The 26,415-nt window shown below is 40.0% G+C and overlaps 1 protein-coding gene across 2 annotated transcripts in view; it reads left to right on the forward strand.

Moving 5' to 3' along the window:
* The first annotated feature begins 19 nt into the window (after positions 1 to 19).
* DACH2 (dachshund family transcription factor 2) overlaps positions 20 to 26,415 on the forward strand; it is a 226,220-nt gene continuing 199,824 nt past the window's right edge. For both annotated transcript variants that reach the window (XM_057376193.1, XM_057376194.1), the window contains exon 1: positions 20 to 508. In XM_057376193.1, coding sequence (XP_057232176.1) covers positions 24 to 508 — 485 coding nt within the window. In that variant the 5' untranslated portion in view covers positions 20 to 23. The remainder of the gene's footprint in view (positions 509 to 26,415) is intronic.

Consider the following 26,415-nt stretch of genomic DNA (forward strand, 5'->3'; position numbering starts at 1 on the left):
AGCCGCGGGGAGCCGCGCCGGCCATGGCGGTGTCCGCGCCGCCCGTCATCGCCGCAACTTCCAGCGGCGGCGGCGCGGGGGGCTCGGCGGGTTTGTTCCGGGCGGACCCGCTGTACTCCAGCCCCGCGGAGTCCCCGCGCCTCACCAACAGCCTCGTCAACACTTTCCTCTCGGCCGGCGGCGGCGGGGCCGGCGCGGGCGGCGGCGGCGGCGGCAACGAGTGTAAGATGGTCGACCTGCACGGGGTGAAGGTGGCCTCGTTCCTCGTGGAGGGGCAGGAGCTGATCTGCCTGCCGCAGGTCTTTGATCTCTTCCTCAAGCACCTGGTGGGAGGGCTGCACACGGTCTACACCAAGCTGAAGCGGCTGGATATATCGCCCGTGGTGTGCACGGTGGAGCAGGTCCGCATCCTGCGCGGGCTGGGGGCCATCCAGCCCGGCGTCAACCGCTGCAAGCTCATCACCAGGAAGGACTTCGAAACTTTGTACAACGACTGCACCAACGCGAGGTGAGCGCAGGCTCCGCTCTCGGCCCCGGGCGGCCCGCGGGGAGCGCAGCCGGGGGCGGGGGCGCGGGTCCCGGGGGAGGGGGGCGTGGGGCGCCCCGAGGGGCCGAGGGGGAGCGGGGCTGGGGTGCGGCGGTGCCGATATGGAAAACTTTCCCTGCTTCCATCAGCCCCCGCCATGGCCGGGASCGCCGGGCAGCGGAGCGGCTCCGCGCGCCGGGCTCCAAACTTTTCTCCGAGCAGGGGAAGCCGATAGTTCCCGAAAACACCCCCCCAACAAACCAAAAGTTTTGTCCGTTATTTTTGTCCCGCCGAAGCCGCGGTTGTGCTCCGGGTGCCCGGGCGGGGGTGCGGGTCCCGSTGCCCCTGCCCGGCTCCGGTCAGCGAGCCCCCGGATCCCTGCTGGGTCCTGCATACTTGGGGCTATAATCCTGGTTTGTGACCTCATGGCTGCTGCCTTTAGAAATGATAATGATCTAAATAAACACAAAACCCTCTCGGGGCTCGGCAGGAACCCTGGTGCCGTGGGGCAGGGTGTAAGGCAAGGACTTTTGGAGATGACATTCTCTGCTTCAGCAGTTGGTGAGGGACGGCTTCACAAAACATTTCCATGTCAGCGTGCTGCTGATTTCTGTGGCAGCAAACTTTCTTTACAGACGTTTCAGCGAGCTTTGAGTGCGATATCCGAGCTGCAGCGTGAAAATGTTCATGAACTTTAGGCTTTGTGTCGCTACTTCGACCTGCTTAGCGCTGAACGTGGTTTTTATTTTTTAATAACAACTTCATTTCGTGCCAGTTCGGGGCCTGATTCTGCACTTGCTGCCGAAGCAGGAACAGTTCTTGAGTGCAGTGTTTGCTTTGTTCCAAATAATTTTATGTTACAGGTGACGTTTTAGAGATGCGTTTAATTCCCTGCTCTGTTAATATGAACCATGTGCTTTTTTTTCGTGTTCTGTTTCTGTAACACCTTCTCCCGCTGCCTGTTTCAATGTCAGGCACCTCGATGACATCACACCTACAGCTTTATTAAAGTGATGGGTTTGGAAGGAAGGTCTGAGACTCACATTAGTTTTGTTCAAATAAGATAACTAAGGGGCACATTGAACATGTAAATGTTTCTGAAACTGGACTAGCATGAAAGTTGGCTGGTTAGAGAAATACATCTCATTAATTTTTGTGACCATTCTAAAGTTTTCCATTAGGGAAATACAGGATCTGATTTGATGATGCATCCTGTAGATGCAGTCTAATGGTTTCGGAGATTTAAAATCTCCAAATGCTCTAGAGTTAAACGTTTAAAACTTGAATTCGACAACTTTTTTTTTCCCCCCCCTTTGTGACAAGGACTTGTGGGCATGCTAGGAGGAGGGAATGGTTAATACGGGGAGCTGTGGGTGAGGAGCCCAGGGATGCTCCAGAGGGGATGAAACAAGCCCTGGTGAAAGGCTGGAGATGCTGCAGAGTGAGAGATGCTCCTGCTGACCCGAGCACAGCATCACAACACGTGTTGAATGTGCTCAGGCACAAACTCTCCCCCACCCTGCTGTGAAAACCTCGTGTTTTTACCTGTTCAAACAGCAAATCCCTTTGCATTTCATTTGTGTTTCATGAAAATGCCGCTGGTTGGAAGGAGCTGCTCACGTCCATGTGTTTTGCATTCACGGTTTCATGTGTAACGCATGAGGAGCGGTATCAGCACACCTGAAACTTTGCTCAGGGATTGTAACTTAATGTTAATTGTATTCTGTCGTGCTAATTAAATGCTTAATACCTCATTTTATTTACAGATTATTATTTCCCTTCAACGGTCCATACTTATTGGAGAGAATGTTGGGTAAAAATAGTTAAATACATGAGTAATCTAATTRTTTTTGTTTGCTGTGAAGTGACCTGGGAAGCACTGCAGTGCACGTTAACAAACAAATCAAATGCAGTAGAGCTGTAAAAACACATACAATATTTAGTTCTGTCCCTGAAAAGTAAGGGCTTGAAAAATGTTCTGTTTAGAAATACTTATCTCAACTCAGGATACTGTGTATTGCTTTTCTAATAAGTTTTTTTTTTTTAATTGATAGGGATTTATATTTGTTTTGTAACCTGTAGCAATGCTACAGTGAACTCAAGAGCTGCCAGAAAAAGCAGTGAAAAATGCTGGATATCATTATTTTCACTGATAGTTGGCTTGTAAAACTCTGCCTCTCTTATGTTAGTGTGCACTTCTAATCATTTTTCTAATTGGAATGAGAACCATCAACTATATATAGCAGCAAAAAAAGATAAATTCTCTTTTTCTGCCTACTCTTTCATTTTTTTAGTTGAGTTTGTCTTCAGAGCTCGTAAGAGTTGCAGAGAAATACACCCGTGGGCAAAAGTTTTTGGGTGTTTGTGTTCTGTAGCAGGAGTTCCTACGTCCAGCAGCTTTGACCTGTGTGCTTTTGTAGCACCGTTCACATGTTCTGTTTAAATTTTCATTAATGTGTTTACGGAATGTTCCTAAAATGTTTGTTGTTAGGCAGCACCGTGCACTGCAATTTGCGAGCAAGGTTTGTGAAATGAAACTAACTGCTCATTTCATTACAGGTGCCACCTTSAAGTGAGTACAGCATGGTGACAAAATCTAGCTCCTGATGGGCAATACTTTAGAAGATTATTTAAATTATGGAGGCATGCTTAAATTTAGTAGTAAAGCATAATATTTAGTTTAAAAAAAAAACAGACTATAATGAGGATTTATTTTAAAAATTAAATTTAAAACTGTAGTAAGAACGTGTTAATGATAGTAAATACATCAGTCCTGAAAAACAGGGTTATATGGGTATGATCACAGCCTCTTCTAAAGGATTCTGTATTTGAGGGATGCTTGTGGCCACTGAAAAAGCGTAGTGTTGGTCTGGATTATTCAGTGAATAGTCAGAATACTTTCTGACTAGAAAGCAGCGTTTCAGTGCATAGCATATTTTTTRTGATTTAAAGTAACCAGTTAARCTAATATTTTGTATTACTTCGGCTATTCACAAACAATAAAAGGCTTTGGAAATGAATTTAAGCAGTAAATGCAGACATTTAATTTTATGAGATAATGAGGGTCTAGTCATGTTGACTATTAAAAGCTACCCTATAGTCAGCAGTACTCTGTCTTTTATTAGGAGACTGATGTCAAGATTATAATTAAAGCAATCCAGCCATGTAGTACTGCACAGAGCTTCCTGTATATTGATGGGAAATGTGGACATCTGATTGTCCATAAACTTTTTTACTCTTAAGTGGATATTTAGCCTGCGTTCAGACTTGGCCAAATTTATGAATTTTGAAGGTGCTGGCATTTTTACATAAAGAAAGATAAGTTTTTTAATTCTCTTCCTTGGAGAGGAGGCTCACTGCAAGCACTCTGGAGAGAAATCAGTGGCAAAGTGGATTCTGCTTGAGAAGGAGAAAGGAATTTTCCCCACTTTCTAAGCAGTGTATTTATGCTTTTGGAAAAATCCCTCTTTCTTTTTGGGTATCTTGCAAGTCTGTGCCTGTTCAAAACTCCTAAAATACTKGAATATTTTCATCAGATGCATATCTAATCTGGAGAACCCTTGATTAAAATTCCCTTCTTTCTTCATAGCACTAGAGCTCCCCATTTGAAGTATAACATGCTTTTCCTCCAAAATGGAGTATTTGTATGATTCCTGCATGTGTATATGCATAATACATATGTAATTTTCTACTGAGACTTCTACAACTGAAAAATACTGTGTTTTTGTGGCAAAGACAAAAAAGCTAAACAATTAGGTATTAATGATATTCTTGTTGCATATTCAAAAGGTCTTTGCAAGCATTTCTTCTCCTTTTTTTCTTTTCACCATTTCAACCTGCAGAACTCTTCACTGTCACTTCAAATCACACAATTCTACGAAGATAAAACAACATTTAAACTCATTTGCTTTGGGAGGAAAATTGAGCATTTGCACCCAATAAGCCTGATTGTGGAACTGCATGCAAATTGTGTTTTGATTTATCTCTTTTGCACTTTTTTCCATTTGAATTGATCTTGCATTAATTTCGCCAAGCGGCTCTGTGAGGCTGCAGATGTTGCCCTGTGTTTAATAAATCAATGAGACAGATCTGAATGAATCACTTCAGATGGATTCTCTGCTCGGTTTGATGTCTAGATGTTATTCTTAGCTTGTTATCATGACAGATGCATTAATGTTCCCATACACTGCCAGCAATGTCAAAGAGATTGAAGCTTTTAAAGTGGCGGTATCCCCTTTTCCCCCTTCTGTTGGAATAACTAAATTGCCTTTAGGAATAGGTCAAAATATAAATTTAATCTTGGCATTATTGTGGGGGAGATGGTAAACTTCTGATTGTACTGTAACACAGGCAGATGCAGATTCTTACAGAATGATTAATTATTCTCAAATAGTGGAGATCAATATTAAAATCTAAACATAGGATAGCTCCTTAATAGAGTAACCACTTTCTCAGCATTAATATTTCATTGTAATAGGGATGATACGAATAAATAATATAAGACTAGAACATGTTAGAAGTATTGCTATAAATAGAATATCATTGTGTCCAAATTGATTACAGGCTGAAGTGAGGCTTTTTCTTTTTTTCTTCTTCTTTTTTTACCTCATTAAGAATTTTCTTTTAAAGTTAAGTACGTGTGGATGCAACATCTGTTAGATTTAAAATACTCCTTTATTATGTTTCTGCTACTGCTCCCCACGTAGGGCCAGATATGTGGGAGAAGTTGTTGATCACAATTAATTTTGGGTTTAGTCTGGTATCCATTATCTTGGACAGAACCTGTGGAACGCAGATCAGAAAAAAGGCTGGAATGTGTCTTTGTGGAAAGGTTTTAAATTCTGGAAAAGATTGCACAAAGTGTAAAGAACTCTGCCATGAATAATGAAGATCTGTTTCCCACGTAGGCTACGCACAGCTTTTGCTGGCTTTTATTCCTTAGTGTTTACTAAACCACTCGTGGTCATCTTTGTTTTTCTTTACAGGATAAACCAGTATTTTGTGCAATCATTTTGTTAAATCTGATTTTTCTTTGTGGCGTTTTAATTTTCAAAATTATCAGGAATGTTCCTTTTCCTAATCTTTCCTCCCCACAGCAGAACTTTGACTTTTTGTCTTTAAGGCTTCTGAGAATAAATTGGAGAAACTGGCTGTAACAGATCTAGATTTATGTTGGCATTCTTGGTATTCTTGCTCCAGTAGTTCCAATTTGATAAAGGAAACAATATATGTAATAGAAATTCACAGTTTATTCAAATGAGTTTAAGCTTTAGCATTGTTATATTTGCCTTTCTCTCACCAATATATCAATGTGTGGCAATAGCATTATGCTCAGAGAGCCTCCAGAAGGGACCAGCTCTGTGGATGGGGAATTATTCTCACGCTGGGGCTRTGGCTGTTTGTGCTCTGCTTTTAAAGGCAGGGAAAATCAACTTTGGTAGCACTGAGGAGCACAGCAAAACCCRCTGAATTAAAGAATTTTGTTTTGTTGTATGGCAGTGGCCTAAGAGTGAGAGAGTAGTTTCTACCTACCTTAGTAATTTTACAGAAAATATTTGAAATGAGCCTTGGGAGATGTTTTAAAGAATTGTCTTTTTTTATTTCACTGCTTTCAAGCTGGAATTGGCCTTTCGTAAGGGCTGTTTGTCAGGATCAGTATTAAAAAGGTGTTGAAATCTGGGCTGGAAAGTCTCTGTTTTGACTTTGCTGAAGTGAACTTCTCTTTCACGCCAGGGCAAAGAACTTAAAAATGTTTCAAGGATTTCAGCCCCTCGTCAAAAGTGGGACATACTTATTGAATCCTGYATCTGAAAGAATTACATGTTAGTGTTTTTGGAGCTGATCTTGTACTTGCTGAATGTAGTATCTTTAATCTCTTTTGTGTCTTTTCCTGAGACTATAATTATGAATTTTTTGAAGTTAAGAACAAAATTACCCAAATCCTTACTTTAAAATACATGGAAAGTTCCCAGCTGGTTCCTTTTGTAACCACGTAATCGTGTGATTATCAGTGTAATAAAACCTGTAGGTGTATGGAAATGCCTATTTTAATGATTATTTACATACACAGYACCAACAGCAAACCCAAACATAATGAGGCTGCTTCAGAGTTACTGCTGTCTGTGATSTGTGCCTTTGGTGTGAGCCAAGGCCAGGTTTTTATATGTTCCGATTAAACCTGCGTTCCCAAGCACAAGTATGTTCGTTAGTAATGATTCTTAGTGATTTAGATTTATCCTGCTTGATATTAGAACTGTCCCTCGGGGCTACAGGCTTTTGATCTTTGTTCCYTCTTGGTAAAACAGGGTTATCCAAAGTGACTCGGTAATAGGGTTTCCCCTCTCCCTCCCTTCTACAACCTGTAAGAAACACCGATACCTATTAACTAATGCACTTTGATACCTGCYCCAGAAGGTTCCAATATCCGAGTCCTGTAAAGCAGAAATTTCTTTGCTTGCCTTTTATTTTTGGTGGCTCAGCCATGTTGTTGTTTGGTGCGTGCGGGTAAAGTTTATTGTCACTCGCAGGCGTGGGGAGATTATATCCCCTTGTCASTACATCTTGACCTGCTGAGCCCATTTTGCTCATTAAAATAGATTATGTCAGGGCCTTTCTTGACTCACTCACAAATGCCACTTTCCAAAAAGTAGGAAGCAAAACCCAATTAATGTGCTGCCTTTATTRCTGCATCACACATTAGAGTGTGATGTTTAGCAGTGTATATTGTTCCTACGATAAGGTATAAAATGTTCAATTGCAATTGTGTCTGATGTTATCAAGTTTCTGGAAATTGATATCTGGTACCGGCATTTAACCTACATCTACTCTGTCTGCTATCTATGGGATGGGTTAAAAAGAAAAAGTAGTATTGATCTGTAGCTGGATTAAAGTTTGAAATCGGCAACAGCATGAGCACAAAAGGCTTTTTTATGATTTCTCAGCTTGCCATTGATCTACCAGTTTTATTGCATTCATTATTTATTAAAAGAATTTGCAAGCTAAACATAACGTTAAGCTAGTTTGCACACAGGGACTGCACTTAGGAAATTGAATGGAAATTGCATTAGAGATGAACATCTGTGCTATTTTTCCACTCTGTGTTTATGGGTTTGTATAAAAGGTGTATTGGATTAACAGTTATAACCATTATAGCTTGCAGCAATATGTTAGAACCCCAAGCATTTAGTAGTTATTTAAGAAGGAGACTCTTTTTTTCTTACACTAAAAAGTATGGTAATGCCATGACAAACAGAGCTTTTATTGGATTATTCTTTATTAATGGGCTTTTTACTACTAATGTGTAAAACTTGAGGTATCTTGCTGTATTATGCATGTGCCCTATTATCTATGCTRCATAAAGCTCCATTAATATTGTCATTAATTGAAGGTTTCCAGTGACAGTATTAGTTAAGGGCTTGGCATATAGTCACCGAAGTGTTGAAATGTATTTTATAGTATGCAGTAGGAATGTAAGTATCCAAAAGATCCTTAATATGTGTTCCTTGAGATTTTGCACAGCAAGACAACTAGTTTCCTATCCTCCTTATCCCACCAGTGAATCAGGTGAAATCCTGAATTTCCATTTCAGTTTAACAGTTCAGTTGCCCTTAACACTGGCTATAATTGTGTGTGACATACAAAGTGTAGGGTGGACCTAGAATTTTGAGGTCATCTCCTGTAAGGATTTTAGAGTTTTGGTTTTGGTTGTGCTCCTCCTATAAATAGAGGAAAAATTACTTCTGGGGCTTTGGATGAAAAGTATGTCTGTATAACCAAGATGTTACCTATATATTGGGTCTAAAAGTAAGTCTGGGCTGTTTATGACTAAAATGTACCGAAATGTGTCACGTTGTGCATCATCAGTGTGCTCAGTTCTTTATTCCAGACTCAACCCCATACATCTCACAGCTTGTAAGACTTGAGGGTTTCCTGTGCTCAGACACAGAAATGAGCTTCATGCCAGGAGGTTGTGCTGCCTCCTTTGAATGCCACCTCCGCATCCTTTTTGTCTCTGGTAGGACGACRGTATTTTGAGCAGAGGTAGCTCTGATTTTTCTTTGAAAGAATCTCAGCRCTGCTTTTTGACAGCATTTTGCATTTGCTGTTCTTAGTCCTCCTCGCTGTTGTTTCCAGCCACAGGCTGCTGTGATCAGAGTTTTTATATTGTCAGATAACACATTTCATTTACTCTGTAAATTAAAGTGGAAGTTAAATTTAATATAGGATTTATTCAATTAAGCTATACACATATCCATTGATAAAATGTTTATATACGCGCAAGTTATATAATTTCTCGATTTTTCCAGAGCTCTCACAACCGTGCAAATCAACCAGGATTTTTGGAAAATTTGCTCTACAGATTTATAAGAGAAGGTGGCTTTAGAGTAATCCAGAAATTTAGTTTAAATTGAATTGGCTATGAGCATCAACTAAAATTGTTAAATGAAATTGTAYGGCTATATGGGCTATCTCACTTATAGTCCTTACTAAAAGTCTTTGCTTTTTTTTACACTTCTCGTGGCCATGTGAGTGAGTAACATTCTTAGCACGTAATTTAATACTGTCCATTCCATGGCAAGAGAACTTCTAGCTTGGGATGCTCTCATGATACTTTAAATCAACAAAACATCAAGACTTTTCTTTCCTGTTTTCAAACCTGAATGGACAGTGGAATTAAGACAGAATGCTTTTTAAAGTAGAAAATTTATCAAAGTTATTTCATGCTGTGTGTACAGTTCCAAATCTAACATATTCTGCAGAATCCCAGAATTGCTGAGGTTAGCACGGTCCTTTTGAGGTCATTTTTGTGCATCTGGAGATGATGGCTATCCCTGTCTCTGAACTGTGGAGGTGTGGATTGGATGGATGGAGCATGGATGAAGGACTTGTCTGGATGGTCCCACCCAGAGCTGCAATCAGCTCTTGATACCAAAGGGTGAGCAGTGATGGTCCAGGCTGGGATGGGAACTGGTGCTGGTGAACAGCAGTGTCCAGGACATGGACAGGGGCATGGAGCCATCAGCAGGCAGCYCTGGGATGGGTGGGATGGTCACAGGGAAGGGATGGATCCAGAGGGACCTGGGCAGGTGAGACTGAGATCAGTTCAGGGTGCTGGGTGCCCAGAGCAGCTGTGGCTGCCCCTGCATCCCTGAAGTGTCCAGGGCCAGGCTGGACATTGGGGCTGGAAGTGACCTGGGACAGTGGAAGGTGTCCCCTCCCCTGGCAGGGGGTGGAATAGGATGAGCTCTAAGTTCCCTTCCAGCCCAGACCATTCTGGGGTTCTGTGGTCTGGACCAATCCCTCTGAGCAGGGGCAGCGGGAGTTGCTTGTCCTGAGCTATCTCCAGTTAGATTTTGAACATTTCCAGGATTAAGACTCATCCATTCTGGGCAGCCTGTTTGCAGAAGAGGAATAACTGCTGTGGAAGAAAGGTTTTATTGGGGTGKCTGGATTCTGTGGGAGTCCCAGGCAGCTGATTCTGGGGTCCCTGCCCTGCTCAGGCAGCTCAGTCCAGACTCTGCTGTTGTGTTTGTCCTTCCTGGGAATCAACCGTGTCCTACTGTGCCATCTCTGTGTCACAAAGGATCTCCTGAAATCCTGTGTGAGAGCTGAGGAGCTCACTTGTCCTATTCCCCACCACCCTTAGAGAAGAGAATTTATATATTCATAATCAAAAAAAAAAAAAATAAAGTGGCTGTAAGAAAGCTCCTGGCACAGACGTTGTGCCAGTAGGGGGATTTAGTTACTTGTATGTTACAGTAACTTAAGAGTTGCTAATTAAGAAGATAAAGCTAGTTGAAAGAAAAAAAAATATTTTGAGCTTCATTTAGAACCTCTAATCAGCATTTTTAAAACATTACACATTATGTTTTTTCTTACGTACGGTTGTTTTTGCCTAGTGCAAGTTTTCCGTGCTAGCTAATAACTGTTTTGATAACAGTTAATCAGAGAATGCCCTGTGTCTGTGAAATGTTATCCCTGTTGTTTTTTGTGAGGCTGATGAAGGCWTCTCTCTTCAGGGCTGCAGGTGTCTGCAGCTGCCTCCTCTCCTCGTGGTAYTTTTAAATGTTGCTGTGTGCTGAAGGAGGGCAATTTTCTAAAGAGCTGCTGAGATAATCCTGAAAAAGAGAAGCAGGAAAAATGTCAAGGCTTTCCAATGAGACTTAAAATGTGTCTAAATAAGAAAAACCAAAAAACCCTCCCCCAAACACACAAAAAAATCCCCAAACCAACAACAAAAAAACTGGAGCAGAGCAAGGTGGTAAAATGTTGGCAGTTAGACAAGAGCAGAATATGGATACTGAAACAGGACCCAAGGCAATGGAGTTGGTGTTCTGTTCCCTCTGCTGAATGAGCTTGTTGCTGAAAGATGTATTTGTGGGTTTGGGGAGTCTCTTGGCTTGTAAGGMTTTATTTGTTGGGGTTTTTATATGGCAATTCATRTATCTGATAGGTGACTTATCAAAAYACCTCGAATTGAGCTCTCAGCAGGAGCCTCAGGAAGGCTTTGGCCACCCCACAATCCTCACTTTTCTCCTGGTCAGCAGTGCTGAAAGGCATTAGTTAATCCCACTGTTGTCAAATTAAGATTTCTTGTCCCAGAGCAGAACCAGAACCGCTGTCACTTTCTGCTCTGTTTTTCTGAATTGCCTTGCTTGTGGCACAGCTGGTTTGTGGTCCAAACAAATCTGTTTCTTCTCGCTGCTACTTGCAAATGTTTCTGTCTTTCACTTTGATCAATGAGTTTTCTCTTTCATGTTAAGTCAGTGGATTTCTGGTCATCCACTTCTCTTTCCCTTTTTTTTTAATATGCTTTCTTCAGAATTTTATTTTGCATGTCCCTCTCCCACACCACAACTCCCTCTAATAAACTGTTCCATCTCAGTTATTTGTCCTTAAAGGAGAAAATCTCTATTCATGTTGGTGTGGTAGCAAAACAAAAAAATACTGGTGATAAATTTATTGTGGTAATCTTTCCTGAGTAATGCAGTGAGTGCAATAGAGTAGTTCAGTGTATGGCATTAGATTTTTGAAGACATTTTTAAGAACTTGTGTTTGCTGAGTTAAAGCCAGTTGAGTGACTGACTTTTTAATACTGGTGTATTTTCATAAGAACTTAATTTTCTTCATTCGTGTGAAGTTTCTGATAGTATAAACTCCGTAATTTTTGATTTTTATTTTCAAACTTAGCTATTAACAGGAAGTTAAGTGTCTTAATGCAGAGATGAGCATCTCACATGTAAACCAGCTGTGTAAGGAACTTGTTCCACCAGCCCTGCACCTCATTTCAGCAGTTCTGTGATGAGCATTTCCCTGTCACATTTTGTGCAAATTTAGAGGTGAAATAATAAGACAATCTCTGGGACGTCAGTTGTAACCCTATGTATTTGGCTAATCTCATAGTTGGATAGATTTTTATTATTTAATTATTTTTGTTAATTAAATCCATCTATTTGTACAGGAAATAAACATAAAATGCACAGTGGAACCCCAAAACATTTCAGTAAAGAATCTTTGTACCTGCGTTTTTTTGTAATGAAATGTATCTGTAATAGCACAGGCTAGGAATAAACATTTATTTTTGCCTGGTAAATACTTGTCAAGGATCAGGGATTGCAGGGTGAATAGGAATATTCAYTTTATCCACTAAGGGAAGTGTTTGCCAATGGTGATAAACATTTTCAATCGAGGGAATGCTATAAACTTGTTGCTGTGCATGTATTGTRCATTGCTGATATTCAGAAATTCTTRYTTGGAGCATAATTATATTTCATATTATTTGAGACTGYCCTGATTGTTTTTAATTGGGGAGTGGGTTTAAATATTGTAAGTGGAGGTGTTTGCATGTAGAGAATAGTGAAAAATAATGTCATGTACCATAACAGTTTAAAAAGTAGTAAAATGATAATTATTATGTATTTAATTAGCACGTACATTTTATAAAGGTAGGGTAGCATTGTGGCTTTTTAGCCAAATCTTGATTTATTCTTGTAGAATTCAGAAAAGACTGATGAAGGGCAAAGCACCAAGTCCCTGTATTTGTGAACATTGTACAAACCCAAATGGTGGTTGGTGGTCAGTATTTTGTGCACCTGACTTTGCAGGGAAATCCTTTGCACTGTCTGAAGGGGAATGGCCATTGGTGGACTATTTATGACTGTGGTTTTGGTGGAAAATTCGGCCYTGTGTGTCATTTAGACTTTGTGACACGTGTAGCCTCCCAGGGCCTAATGACTTGTCTGCAGATGGGCTGTTATTTATTACAGTCATGTAGAATAAAATTGATTGTCTTCTAAAATTAATTTTTCATTTGCCTCCAGCTCTGCTTTAATAGAGGACACACAGTTGCCTGTTTGCAGAAATACTGTTTAATCACATTAATATCTCAGCCCCCCAGGCTGGTGAAGATAATTGTACAAACGAACAGCAAAATCTGTATCTTTAACTTCTTTTTATGATTAAATTATGCAAATGACTTATCTCCTGCCCTTCCAAGCACTAATCATCTAATTAGGAATGATGTGTTAAAGGGATGGTTTTGAATCAGGAGAAGGGGAGGACGGAGGAAGCAGAAAATGGGACCTGACAATGAAACTGCTGAAAGTACTATAGTGGTACAAGATGAATTTGTGTATGTGTTCAAAAAGCAATAATAAAGGCTTGCTGTGCTATTTCTAGTCCTCTTTCAGTGCTGTTTTTCATAAGAGGATAATTCTTCTGTCTGATCTCTRCCCATAATTTTCCATATTAACTTTAAATTCTGTATTATTGTTGTTAGTATTAACTTAATAGTTTCTSTTCCAGTTCTCATGAACAATGAGTGCAAGTGTTTCTGCATTTGGCTTTAGGAATGATTTGAATGACAGAATATGTTTGTTTGTAGTTTATTTTTTATAAAAGTGCCTGTTATTGCACTGGTAGATGTCCTGAGCCTGTCAAATAGTTCACATATCTCAGTCTCTCTTTTTTGAATACTTAACTTCTGGTTAAAAAAATAACAGCTTTGCCTTTTAGTGTAAAAATGCAATGCCCCACTAAAGAGGGTGCTCATGTCTTTGGTTGTGTCCTGTGCCTAGTTTGTGGAGTTTCCCTTTGAGTGAAAGCTTTTAAATTTAGATACTTAGGTGATCATAGATTTATATTTTCAGCATATTTGTATGAAATAATAACGTCTTGATCTCTGCAAGAGCTTGCAGCTCAGTTTGCTATGGGTTTTTTTATCCTGTTCCATAGGCAAATCCTGTTTTTTGTAAATCACACCTTCATAAGCAGATCCTCCTGCTGCAGGTGTGTTCCCACAGTGGGTCCAAACTCTGTGTAATTATTCTGGATAAAGGTACAATAAATCCATAGCAGCTGAAAGCCTTGAGAGCTTTGTAATGTATTGCTCTTGTTTTCCCTTTGGTCAGTTATTGCTGCACTTCCTGTAGTGGTAAAAACTCAGCGTACCAAAACGCAAGAATATTCCAGAGATTAACTGAAATTTCAGCTATTCCTATATGAGAATGTATTACTCACACGTGGTTATAAATGGATTATCCATGGATGAGGGTATAGGAATTCACAGGCTGTGTTTATCCATAGCATTTCCTCATTCCCTAAGACATCTTCCAACATCTGCCTCCTTCCTTAAGGATCCTCATCTTCCCTGCCTGTGTGGGGTTTGTGCTCCTCTGTCTGTCAGCCACAGCTTTACTGATAAAATCTGAGCAGTTTAAGTTCCCCAGGAAAGGTGTGAAACACTTCTACAAAGGTAGGGTATCCCCCAAGAGAAGCCAAAAGCAACGGTGTCAAAATAATCTTTTTGTTAGTGCTTAGGTGTATTTCAAAGGGATTTAAGGAGAATAGAAAACCTCACACAAATTAATTTTGAAAAATTAAAATGCTGACTGGGGCAGATAATCTGGCTTTTCTCTGTTGTTTTTGGATGTTTCAGCATAAAGGATGCAAGTTCTGACACTKCTTCCATTTGTCTGACACAGATGTAAATTGCTGGTGGAATGTTTTCATAAACACTTCATGGATGGGGAGGCTGCATTTCTTTCTCTTCCTTCCAGCAATGGGATTGAATTAAATCAGTTCACATCTTTGTGTGTATTTTCATCATCATCCCCCCAAATTCTTCTCGAAAGGAGAGATGAGACCACCAAGTGTTTGTGCCAGAATATTCACGTGAGTAATTTTGGTACACACGGTCTAAATATATTTTGTCAGAATTATAGGAGACTCAAAAAGAACATGGGATTTCTCATTGGATTAAAAGGTTCTGGGATCCATCTGGGATTTAAATTACAATGAGGGCTTTGAGCAGAACTGTTTCCTTCTTTGGGTAGGAGATCTGTGGTAATTAAGGAGCAAATAATCCCAGACTACTTTCTTTTGTTTCTTTTAGCTTGGCTGGATGCAGATACTCACCACAAGGAGAGATAAAAATAGAGGCTTTGTGCTGAGGCTGATAGTGAGTGAGAAGTCAATGGAGGGAGTKCTGGCCATGGTCCAGCTGCTTTTCTGTGTGTGGCTGAACTCCTTGAGCCCAGTGGATTTTGGCAGAGGTTTTTTGGGCTGGAAGGACAGTGATGCTGAGCTCAGGGGGTATAAGATGGGCACCTGCTGAGACACCATTTGGGGATGGTTTTAGCATCAACAAGGAATYGAAAAATTCTTGTCATCTGTAGCTGCGTTTCCCAGCTTGTGGGCAGGGGCAGATTACCTTCCTCCAATCTCTAGTAAGGACTTGGATATCTTTTCCTTTTTTTGTGTCTGCACATGCTCAGGGCTTTATCACACCCAGCTGCTCATTCAGATGTTTTTCTTATCTCTCCACTGGGCAGTTTGCACTGAGTAATGATATGTGACAACAGATGGTAGATAGTGAATTGKTTTATGAATTAAGTTGGTCTTAAGTTGAACTGGAAAGAATTCTTCTAAGACTTCACAATTAATAGGTACAGCAGTGGGGCCATCTCGTTATTTTTCTTTCTATGTTCAGGAAGTGTTGAGTCATTTCAGTTTATGCCCATGAGTTAGTTCTTCCTGGTGGTGGTTGGAGTTCTGGGCTTACACAGAGTGTGACCACTGCTCTGTGCTGAGGTAAATGATGGGTGCTAAAATATCCAACAGCCTTTCTTACACACAGTCAAATTGTGAAGTGTTGTAAATATGAGAGAATTGAAGCCAATCTTGACCTCTCTGATTACTGCCCATGCAGGGCATAGTGAGAGAAGAGGAGATGAATGTTTCAGTTGCTCTCATACCTTATTGGTCTTGTTCTTTATGAAGAAAAAGATTATACCCAAGTAAAAGGCAGAAAAGTTAATACCTACCACTTTTTTTCATTCTTTTAATTTTTCTTTCTCTTACAAAGGAAAGGCTATTTAAATATTAATGGAGTTTGAGTTACATATTAAATGAAAACAAGCTTTTAGGCCCTCTCATGATTTTAGAGCAAATTCCTGTATCAGTGATAATGTCTAGGCCAAATGTGACGTTTAGGAGCAGTGAGAGTTCTTGCAGAGGTGTGGTCATAGCTATGGATGTGTCTGCTAATTTCAACTTAATTTAGTGTAGAAATCCAAATGAATTCCTTGTCTTGTTGTGGGTTGGGATAATTGAATATTTTTAAAGAAACACATAATCCTGYCATTGGGCTGAGGTTTTGAGGGATACTGAGAAATAGTAGGACATTGAAATCATATGMTGTGCAGTTTCTGGAATTATGGGTAATATGGAATAAAGCTGTGTTGGTCAGGTTTCCTTGACTTCCCAGGAATAATCTTCCTTCACCCATATGGTTCAAACTCCAATTTGATAAGCACCAGTTTGATAAGTCTGTGCTTTCCACAGCAGTTGGTGCCCACTGCTTCATCTTGTTTTCAGTGCCTAATAGTGCATGAGTGTGAAATGACACACTGAGCATATTTGTGTGGTCAGTTTAATATATTCCCATAGTTCTACTGTTCCTTAAAAGTAATAATCTTTAATCTTGGTTTTTCAGAAATTGCTGAACTTGGASTTTCAATGACTCACAAATGTTAGAGAGGTCAGTTCTCCTCATGGACTGTGATTAGCTGTCTGTGACTCAGTGATGTTCAAACTGGAATATGCAGTGGTTTTCAAATTGCAGCTGTGGTTGGAAAAGTGTGTGGAGAAAACAGTGGAAATAACTGGGAGGGTGCACATCCCCCTTGAAACCATACATAGGTTACCCTTGGAGTGCATGTTCTGCCAGGGTAATCTCTCTTGATCTTATTCTGCATGTTTTAAGAGTCAGGAGAAATAAGCAGTCATTAAAATAATTAGTGCTGCAYGAGAAGGTGAAGTTGGGATTTCAAGGCTGTACAGACACAGGGGTTAATGTTTCTCTAGGAATTGTTCTGGTTTCTGCAGTCTCTGGTGTTGACAAATGGGATCATGGAAAGCAGGACTGGATGGGTTAATCCTGTATTTTTTAAGTGGATTCTTTGGCCAGTTTTGCAGTTGCTGCCCTTCTGTATGTGCAKGAGATAYTWATWAYWRTWATWARTATCTCAGGACRTTAATGTCTGATTTTGGCAWTGGGCAGAGCAGTAATTTGGGGGRTAGTTTTGAGGRTRCCTAAACAGCATCCCCCTTTTTGAAGTGTGTTGGTACAAATTCTTCTCTTCATTGGCTGCTAAACTTCACCCCTCTGCCAGCAAATAGGGTGAAATAGTAATGGGGCACATAATTCTGGATCCCTTTAAACATACACAGATTGCCTGAGGCTCTCCATGCATTTACTTTTCCTCAGAAAACACTAATATTAGACATATCACAACTGGATCTTGTCTCTTTGCCTTTGAGATCAGACTGATGTCTCTGTGTCTCWGAACCTGTACAGGCAGCCTGCTATCCAGGAGCATTGACCATGTGATTTTATTTATTTATTTTTTTTTTAACCTCCCTCTCAACACTTGTTTAATGGTATAATATATTCATCTTGGGTAAGCAAATTAAAGTTAATTAAAAAAACCCAAACCAAACAATCACTCTGTGTGTGAATGCATAATATGCAATACACATGTAATAATCTAGAAGAGTAAGGTATGTATTCCATAGTGCAGTTATTGTGGGCTGGAAGGTCGCTCAGATCCCAGTTCAGATGTTAAAAAGGATTTTTTTAGGAGTGGAATAGGTTTTTTATCTGGCAAAATACAAGCTTTAAAGGGAAGAGCCTTTCCTTACAGCATGTTTTAAATAAATTTCCTCTTTATTTCACTGAATGCAGTTGGAGAGAACAAGTCATGAGTATAGGTAGTGTGGAAATAATACACTCCAAAACTCCTGTGAGTAGAGCAGCTGCCCCAGAAGAGTTGTGGAAAATCTTTTTGTGTTTTGAGCAGCCTTGGGTTGTTCCACAGCTGATCAGGCATGAGGTTGGTTCTGTTCTGGCCAAAGGTGCTGAGCTGAGCCTGGCAGGAGGAATTGGTTTGGATCCTTTGAATCCATCACTTGATGCTGTGGAATGTGACTCATGGATCTTCTTTTAAGATTGGCAGAACTGAGGTTGYGTTTGATGCTGGAAATCACAACATTTTCTAACAGGCAAAAATTCCCAGAAATGTATTATCCCTGAACAAAATGATGTGGTATGGATTGTTGCATGAGAAATTACTATTATTTTATTTTATATTTTCTATAAACCCACTCTGTTTATGCTGTGTATGTATAAAACTCACAAACTAAAATTTTAAAAGGAAAGTTCATTATTCATAACTAAGTTTTATTTGCATTTCTCTGGCACTCAGCAGTTGTGGTAATCTCAGGAATTCCCCAAGGTGTTAATTCTCTCTGGGTGCTGGATGTTAAACTGCTCCAGTAGTTCATTAATTTCAGATCTTGATTTTCAGGGGTCCCCTGAAATTCCCTTGGTTTCTGGGGCAAGAGGAGTATTTCAGTGGCTGCTTTGGAAAACTTAAGCCAGCGTCACTCAAGGTCAGAGGAAAAGTTGGACACATCTGGGAAACAAAATGTAGAGAGGCAGCTCTTCCTCATACCCTGAAAATACAGCGATGTACCASAACTCTGTAACACTAACTCTATTTTATTATGAGATGAAGGTGAAAAATACTTTCCAGATTTCCCCCTTTATGTTTTCATCATAACAGCAGCCTTAAATTTTGCTATAGGGAAAAAAATGAGGTTTTTTATCTCTTTATTCTCCTAGTACCAGCAGTCTATAGCTTGGGGTTTCTTCTTTTTCAGCCCCTATTACACTTAAGAATCAAAGTGTGAAGTATAACAGATTGGTAAATTCAGGCCCTGGATCTTTGTCTTAATTGGAGTTAAGATTGAAAAATCCAGATGAGTTGAGCTTGTCACATCTATGGTTATGTAAAAACAGGACTTTGTGATATTAAAGCAACAAATTACTGGTTTATTCCTAGAACAGGCAGATCATCTTTCTCAGTACAATCTGATTTTATCATTTATAGTTCTGTGCATATCCCATATAATTTGCACTTTGCAGATAATGTAGACTGCTGAAGATTTTCACMGTGGAATTTGTGTTTTGTTTTGGTGGCAAGAAGCAGAGAAATGGGGAACAACCCTCTCATCATTTATGTATCATGACCCAGCATCTCGGAGCCTTGGGCTATTATTTCAAAATCCAATATATTCAAACTTTGGCCTCAGAGAGCAGTAGGATCAGTACACAAGAACAATAGAGTGATAAATATAGATTTTTCATTAAGGAAAAGACTATATCCTGTCATTTTTGAATCAGTGTTGGAAGGAGGATCTGAGAATTCATAGCCTCCTATAGGCTTGGACGTTATTTTTGTTCCCAAAAAAAGGACTTTCACCAGCCTTTCCATGCTGCTGGGAGCGAGGCACCRCTGATAAACAGAAATAAAATCTTAATATATGCTAAAGGAGGGATCCACTAAGGCTGTGACAGTAATTTAATGCAAGCCAATTTTGAGCTGTGCATAATGAGAGGCGAGACGTGGAGGGAACGGTGTGGATTCAGGTGTGGGGATGCCCTTCCTCCTTGCCCCAAAAATTGGCTTTTGAACTCAAATTACACCTTCTTTGGAGCATGGCAGCCCCAGGTTTCAAGGAATAAAGTTGGGTTCCTGGATGGGTGGTGTGTGCTTTTTGGGATCTCCTGGATGARTGAGTGTCCATCTGCCTTGGGAGCACACCACCCCCATGAAGGAGGGGATATCTGCTTGAATCCTAAAACTCCTCAGAGCCCTTAACACATCATATTCTGGGAGATTTCCAGATTCTAGGAATGCTTTTTCTTTTCGTTTAAACAGATTTTCAGTCAATTTCCTTAAATAGAGCAGCTGCGATAGTGTACAAACAGTCAAAATTTATGCTGAAAAGTGATTCTTGTGCTGTTTGTTTCATTCTCTAGGAGACAATTTGTGTTCTCATTTTGAACCCAACAGTCTGATGCTTATTGCTGGAGAATGCACCAAACAGTGAAAAGTTTTGGTTTGTGCAGTAAATTTAGGAAAGCTGTGATTTTTTACTGGGCTCAGATGCCACAAAAGGATGTTTAACCTCATCTGTCGATTTGTGTGTGCCTACTTAACCACATGCACTTCAGATTTGAATGTAAACAACAGTGCTGGGTGGGTTTGGGATGRGCTTTGTACGTATGTGGTGGTTATATATTGCTCTTGTACCTTTTGGAAGTTTACAGAGGAGACCTGTGTTTGATTTGGTGGGAAGGGAGGGTGGAGGTGGAGTGATAAATTATGGCCTTGCTTTCCAAGCCCTGACAGGGTGATGCTTTATTCTGTATTGTTATCAATGAGAAAATAAAATTACAGAAATAATATTATTTCAAAAGTTTTCTGCTTGCTTTTAGCTGACAGSTCTCAAAGTGGATATAGCTTTTTCCACCTGCAATCAAACGTAATAAACCATCTTCACTGCAGAAGTCAAATTCCTGGAAAAAAAGAAGTTGGAAGCTCACACTTAGACCATAAAACCTTGTTTATTGCACCCATCAGTCTTGGAAGATATGCCCCACAATGGGGTTTGGTAAAGCCATTACAAGGTGCCGTATGAGTTCCATTTGCCTACAGTAAATAGAATGTCAGAAGTGTCAGGGGGAAATAAATATCGGGCTGGTTAAAAGGGAGCAGAGATGGCTCAAAGCATCATTGAGAGGATTGATTTATCTGGCATGCTGTAATGACTGCAGATGTGGATCTGTTATTCTAGATGAGCAATGAATTTGATGAGCTGATAACACAGGGCCAGAGAGGCCTGGTTTTAATTACTGATGAGGAATTTATTTGTGAAGCACTGTGATTTACTGAGGGTTTGTTCTGTTATTGACAGGTGACCTTGGGGCTTTTCTCTTTTGATGAATAAAAAAAAGCGGCATTTTTTTAAAGGAAAACTGTTTTATCAGTGCTGTGAATACAGCGAGGTCATTTTAGATAGAGTATTGTCTTTCAAACCATCTTTATATATAATTATTTTTTGCAGCAGTTGTTAATTGCCTCTCTCATWGAGATTGTTGTGTATGCTACACTTGCTACTTGAGAGACACTAATTCTGCTGCAGATTGTTGCTAGCAAGAATATGTTGAGCAGAACTTTGTGGGTAGAGATCTTAAAGCAAAGAACAAAAAGTCAAATTAASCAAGTATATAGTACTGGGTTGCTGAGCTTTTCATCTGCATCTCTTATCCTCCATATTTTAATTTTACTGTTCTGATTTTCTTTACAGACCGAGGGGAAAAATACAAAGAATTAAAAGGCTTTTTGTTTATCTGTCTAATTTGGTTTATTTTTTTAGTAAACATACTGTCTTAATTATTTTAAGCAGCCATTTGTTTGWATTCGTGTCCATCAGGATACAGTCTTGTCAGGCAGAAAGTTATTGACATACCTGTTATTTTTATACACTTATTTTAGTTGATTTTTATCCTGCAGAATATAGATTTCTTTTTGATCTCTACATAGAGTGGGAATTTTACTTTTGACTTCTGTGCTTATGCTCTTAGCTCTGGGCTGCACTTGCAAATCAACATCAGGATAAATCAGAGTGGTTTCTGTCTGRACTCTGTGCAGGTACTGTGTATGTTTTCCAGTTTGTATACACTGTTTGCTCTTAAGTAAATATTTTTTAACAAAGTAGGAATTCATTTGGACTCAGAATTTTATAGATGATGTCTTGATGAATGTGTCTGTGATTTTGGGCATGGAGGAAGGGTGAGAGGGATTAGGAAAAAAGAACAATGTTCCTTCATTTTTTACATGAAGACATAACTTCTGGAGATATTAGAGAAAAGAAAGGAACAAAGATCACTTGATTAAATGCAGAATGACAAAACCCCAACCCTTTTGAAGCAAACACCTCCCCTTTCCCCCACCCCACAGTGTAGTTTTGTTCCCTTGCTTTTTCTGTGGGATTTTCCATGGAAAGGGAGCATTTAGCTAATCATGAGTAACGTGTGTCTTATTATAAACACTCTGTGTTTGGCTCTAGGGATGGTATTTCAATTGAATGCATTTGACAATTTTAGATCTATTCATGACTTAAATATTGCAATTAAGCAAACTCCAGTTAATAAGAGTATTAAATAATGTTCTGKTTTACAGATTTACTGGTTTTAGGTATTTTTGGAGTAAAACCAATTAATTATATTTAATCCATAAAGATTAGTAACTTCAACAAAAATCTTATCTCCATCTTTTTTTGTGGGACTTAGCTCAGAATATTATGTGGGACTTCCCTGATATTAATAAAGTGAAGAAGGATCTATTGCATGAGTTTTCAATAAGGGTTTGGGTATTTCTATTCAATAATTGCCAGCCCAAATTTTGGTCTGGTGGGYGACCTGCAGCTGCTGATTTTTATCATCGATTACAGCAGGATTTGGCTTCAGGCCACAATTCAAAGCAATTGCAATGCTATTTATGAAATCTGGGGTCTTTTTTTTTTTAATCACTTCTTACGTAGCATCTTAACATGCACAATAAATAGAACAGAATTAACAGACTTGGAAGTTTTTATAGTTTCTCTAGGCCTGAACTTGGAAACAATGCTCCAGCAGACACATTCCTTATTTCTGCTTTCCCCGGTGCCAATCTGTGTTTTGTGTCACTGGAACGAGGATGGAAGGGACAAATAAGCTGTTGTATAGGAACTCTGCTTGTTTAGAGCATGGTTTAGGTTTTTTTTTTTTTCTCTCTCATGGATAATTAATGTAGTTCTTATTTTAAGGTTACAGTCTGCTGCTGAATTGCTTCTTGCTCTTGTGGGAAGGTTCTGTGATGGCTGCGTGCGTGAAAATAATTTCTTGTGCAAAGTTTGCATTATAAATTAACTGTGATTTTTTCCTAATTTSATGCCCTTCTGTGAAAGCCATTTTACTCTGTGATTTCAAGCTGTTGGTGTGAGTGAGTTTAACTCCCCTTTCATCCCTGCGTGGCCACTCTGTGATTAGTGTTTAATGCCTCCAGCCTCATTGTCTGCATTTACTGATGCTGCCAGCAAGGAGTGAAACTTGTGAATTCCAGCCCAATACAGGGAGCTGTGATTGCCAGAGGAAAAACACAGCCTTGGGTCTGACCTGCAGTGGCTGTTAAGGATTTTAATTCAGTGGCTGTGTTTTAATTTTTGTCTRTTTGTGATGCTGAGATGACCGCAGGTGCTCGTCACTAAAAACTCATGGCATCCCTGAGCTCCCAGTGCTGTTCAGGGCTCAGAAAGGGACACAAAACCTGTGCAGGTGTAGAGATGGACAGGTCTCTGTGAATTCTCTCCTTCTGGGCTGTGCAGGGATGCAGCAATACCCAAACTGTCCTGCCTGAATTGCTGCTGCTGTCCCTGCATGCTGACATGCAGCASRTGTAGCAGAGGGCCCKTGAGAAAGATCATCAAAGTTATTTRGAATATAAATAATATTCCAAATATTATTGGAATAATAATATTTTTATTCCTCTGCATAATAATATATTATTATATTAYTATATAATATCTGTAGCAATACCTTCCTTCAGGACAGTCTGTAAATAGAAGTCTTAACACAGCTCTATTAAGAATTMCATTTWWWWWWWAATGTTTTGTTTGCTGTTTGATCTGAGCATATATAGCGTTGTATTTTGTTAGATGATTTTTCTAATGTTTTTAGCAAACACATGTACGTGTGTCTATGTAAAAACACCTCCTAAAAGCAGTCTAGAGATGTAAAAGGTTTTGCAATTTTTGAGTGTTTAGCTCCCAAACACGGAGGTTTTGCCCGGAGCAAGGTGGATCATGGAGCTGTCTGTGCCTCAGCCAGAGCAGTGAGTTACTGCCTCTGTCCTCATTAATGCAGAAGCCTCAGAACAGGAATTAAGACATGTCAGGTGTGTTGAAGCTGGAGATGTTAAAATGTGTGGMAATGTTGCTACCTGGCAGGTTGCACAGCGCTGCTGAAATGTGAACAGGCTGTGCCAGGTGAGGTGTCCTGGCCATCCCTTCATCCTGGGGGACAGAGCACTATTTCAATTGAACATTTTTCAGTAGCTGTATGAAAACTGTGAGGCTGGAAGCAAATGGTGTTTTCTCCTGTTGAGAGTGCTGAGAATTTAGGTAGCTGGAAAGAAAAGTACTGATACAGCTTAATTGAGATAGCAAGTGATGTCCTCCAGGGCAGGGTGGCACAAAGGTGAAAAGTCCACATGGAAAGAAATGTCAGGGGAAGGATTAAGTGTTCATTTGGAGATGTGTATGGCAGAACTTCCTTTAAAGAGTCGTAATTAATCTTGCAGTGTTAACTTTCTGCCCACATGACGGTGGAATAAGGCACAAACACTAATTCAGCGAGGAGCTGGAGTGCCCTGTCACGGAAAGCTGGTTCTGGGTGACTCTGGAGTTGCTGCTGTCCCACCAAACCCAAAATTGTGGAGAACAGAACAAGTATGGCTCAAGTCTGTGCAGTTTTACTGATACATGAAAACATGGCTCTTCTGTTTCTGTCAAGACTTTCAGTGACTTCTGAGTGACAAAATTGGAAAAGGTGCAGGAATGCTCCTTGCTTTCCAGCAGGACCTGATGTCCTGCTGTGTTTTACTGCTCTCTAGGTAGTTGTTCTGTAGAAATTCCCAAATATTTTTGTTTGCACAGTTAATAAAATTAGATACATTCTGCACTCGGGCTGGAGCTGCTTTCTTGTTTCTGTTGGAGGTATTTTCTTGCCTTGCAGTCCTGCTCAAGTTCTCTTTGCATGGGCCTTCTGTTTTTAAATGTTCTGTAGAGGTGCAGAACAGTTGGTGTTTTTTTTTTCTTGGTGTTTGTGTTGATAATTGATGTGGTTAGAAGCTGTGTGAGGTCACTTACCCCTTCCAGAGCCTCTGTATTTAAAACAAAAAGAAAAGCCATGCCTTAGTGACAGTGACTTAGTGCTGAGGGGACATAAATGAACATTCTAGAAGGTGCTGGGTGGCTGTGTGTTCTCCATCCTGATCTGCTGTTTTTCCCTGTGACGTTTGTATTTGTATTTATAAATTTTTATAAATCTGTCATATGAAAATGGATTTAAATTGTATTAGGATTTATTTATCAGATGATTTTACTGAGCATACCTCTAACAAGGTGTAGTTGAATGCGGTGTTCATTTACAGAATTTGGAAGAGAGTAGTAAAACATGCAGCTTTGCAGAGTTCATCTTCCAACTCAGATTATTGGCATCACCAATAACAGCTCAGATGGGATAAAGCAGCTCTGTTTATAGACACTCTCACACTCAACATAATCTCATGTTCCAAGTTTTTTGTCACTACATAAAAAGTAATTTTTGGCTTCTATCATTACTTTGAATTACTTTTAAGTAGTTTTTTTTCCCTGTGGTGTACTGAAATACTAGTTGATTAGTTAATCTTTTTCTTGGAAGAAGGAAAAAAAAAACCCAAATTTCAGGGACAGTTTAGATACCTTGATGGAAAAGAAAACACAGAAATCCATTCCTTCGCTTCCCGAGCTCGCGGTGTTAATGTTTGAGCAGATCCTGGATATTTGTGGAAATATCTGTGAGTCTTGAAGGTTTCACAACTTCCATCACAAAACCGTGTTACTATGGAAAAGTGGCGTTCACTCTTTTGACAAGTGTGACACTTAACGAGGAATAAAAATAATACAAACCACATAATACACAAACTGAGGAGGGAGTTGTCTGCTCCGACAGTTTGTTGACACTTTGTTGGAAAAGATCTCTCTGATCTGTTTGTTGGGAAGGATCAAAAATACCTCGGAATTGGACAGGGCTGCGAAYGGTTTGTGGGGATGTTGCTACATATAAAAAACCTTCTAAATTGGGGCAGAGCTGTTACGGGTTTGGGGCCTGGGTGTGCAGCAGAGAGACTGTCCAGGGCTGGGGAAATGCCACCAGCTTGGGAGGAAAAAGCAGAATAATCCAACSCTTGAGCGCTTTTTTAGAATGAATCTCTATTCTTCACAGCTTTCCATGAAGATTCTAAATGTAAGGTGTGCAGCTCTTTACAAATCGGAGAAAAAAATAGAATCTCTCTTTTTGAATTTTTTCTTTTTTTTTTCTCTTGTTAAGGTTGTTTTCCAAACATGGATGCAGCGAGACAAAAATGTGCCGCTTTTTCTCGGCGTAGGCTGTCAGAAATGACACTCATGAAGGTTTATTTCTGCAAAATATAAAAACGTGCTCATCAAATTGATKKTTTTTTTTTYCCCCCCATGTTTAGAGTTGGCTGTAGAGGAGTTGAGCATTCATTCAGTGCTTCTCCCCATCCTTTKCTGAAGGTTTGGGGGCAGAGCATCAGTGTCTGCATGTGCTGTGGGTTGGGTTCTGGTGCATCAGAATCTCCCAAAGATYCATCCTTTGTTGTCCCTTCCCTCCCTTCCAGCCATCCCAGCTCGCTGGGGATGTTTTTTTGGAGGCTTTT

The sequence above is a fragment of the Malurus melanocephalus genome, unplaced genomic scaffold, assembly GCF_030028575.1.
Source record: "Malurus melanocephalus ecotype Western Australia unplaced genomic scaffold, MMel_1.1 scaffold_272, whole genome shotgun sequence".
Lineage (NCBI taxonomy): Eukaryota > Metazoa > Chordata > Aves > Passeriformes > Maluridae > Malurus > Malurus melanocephalus.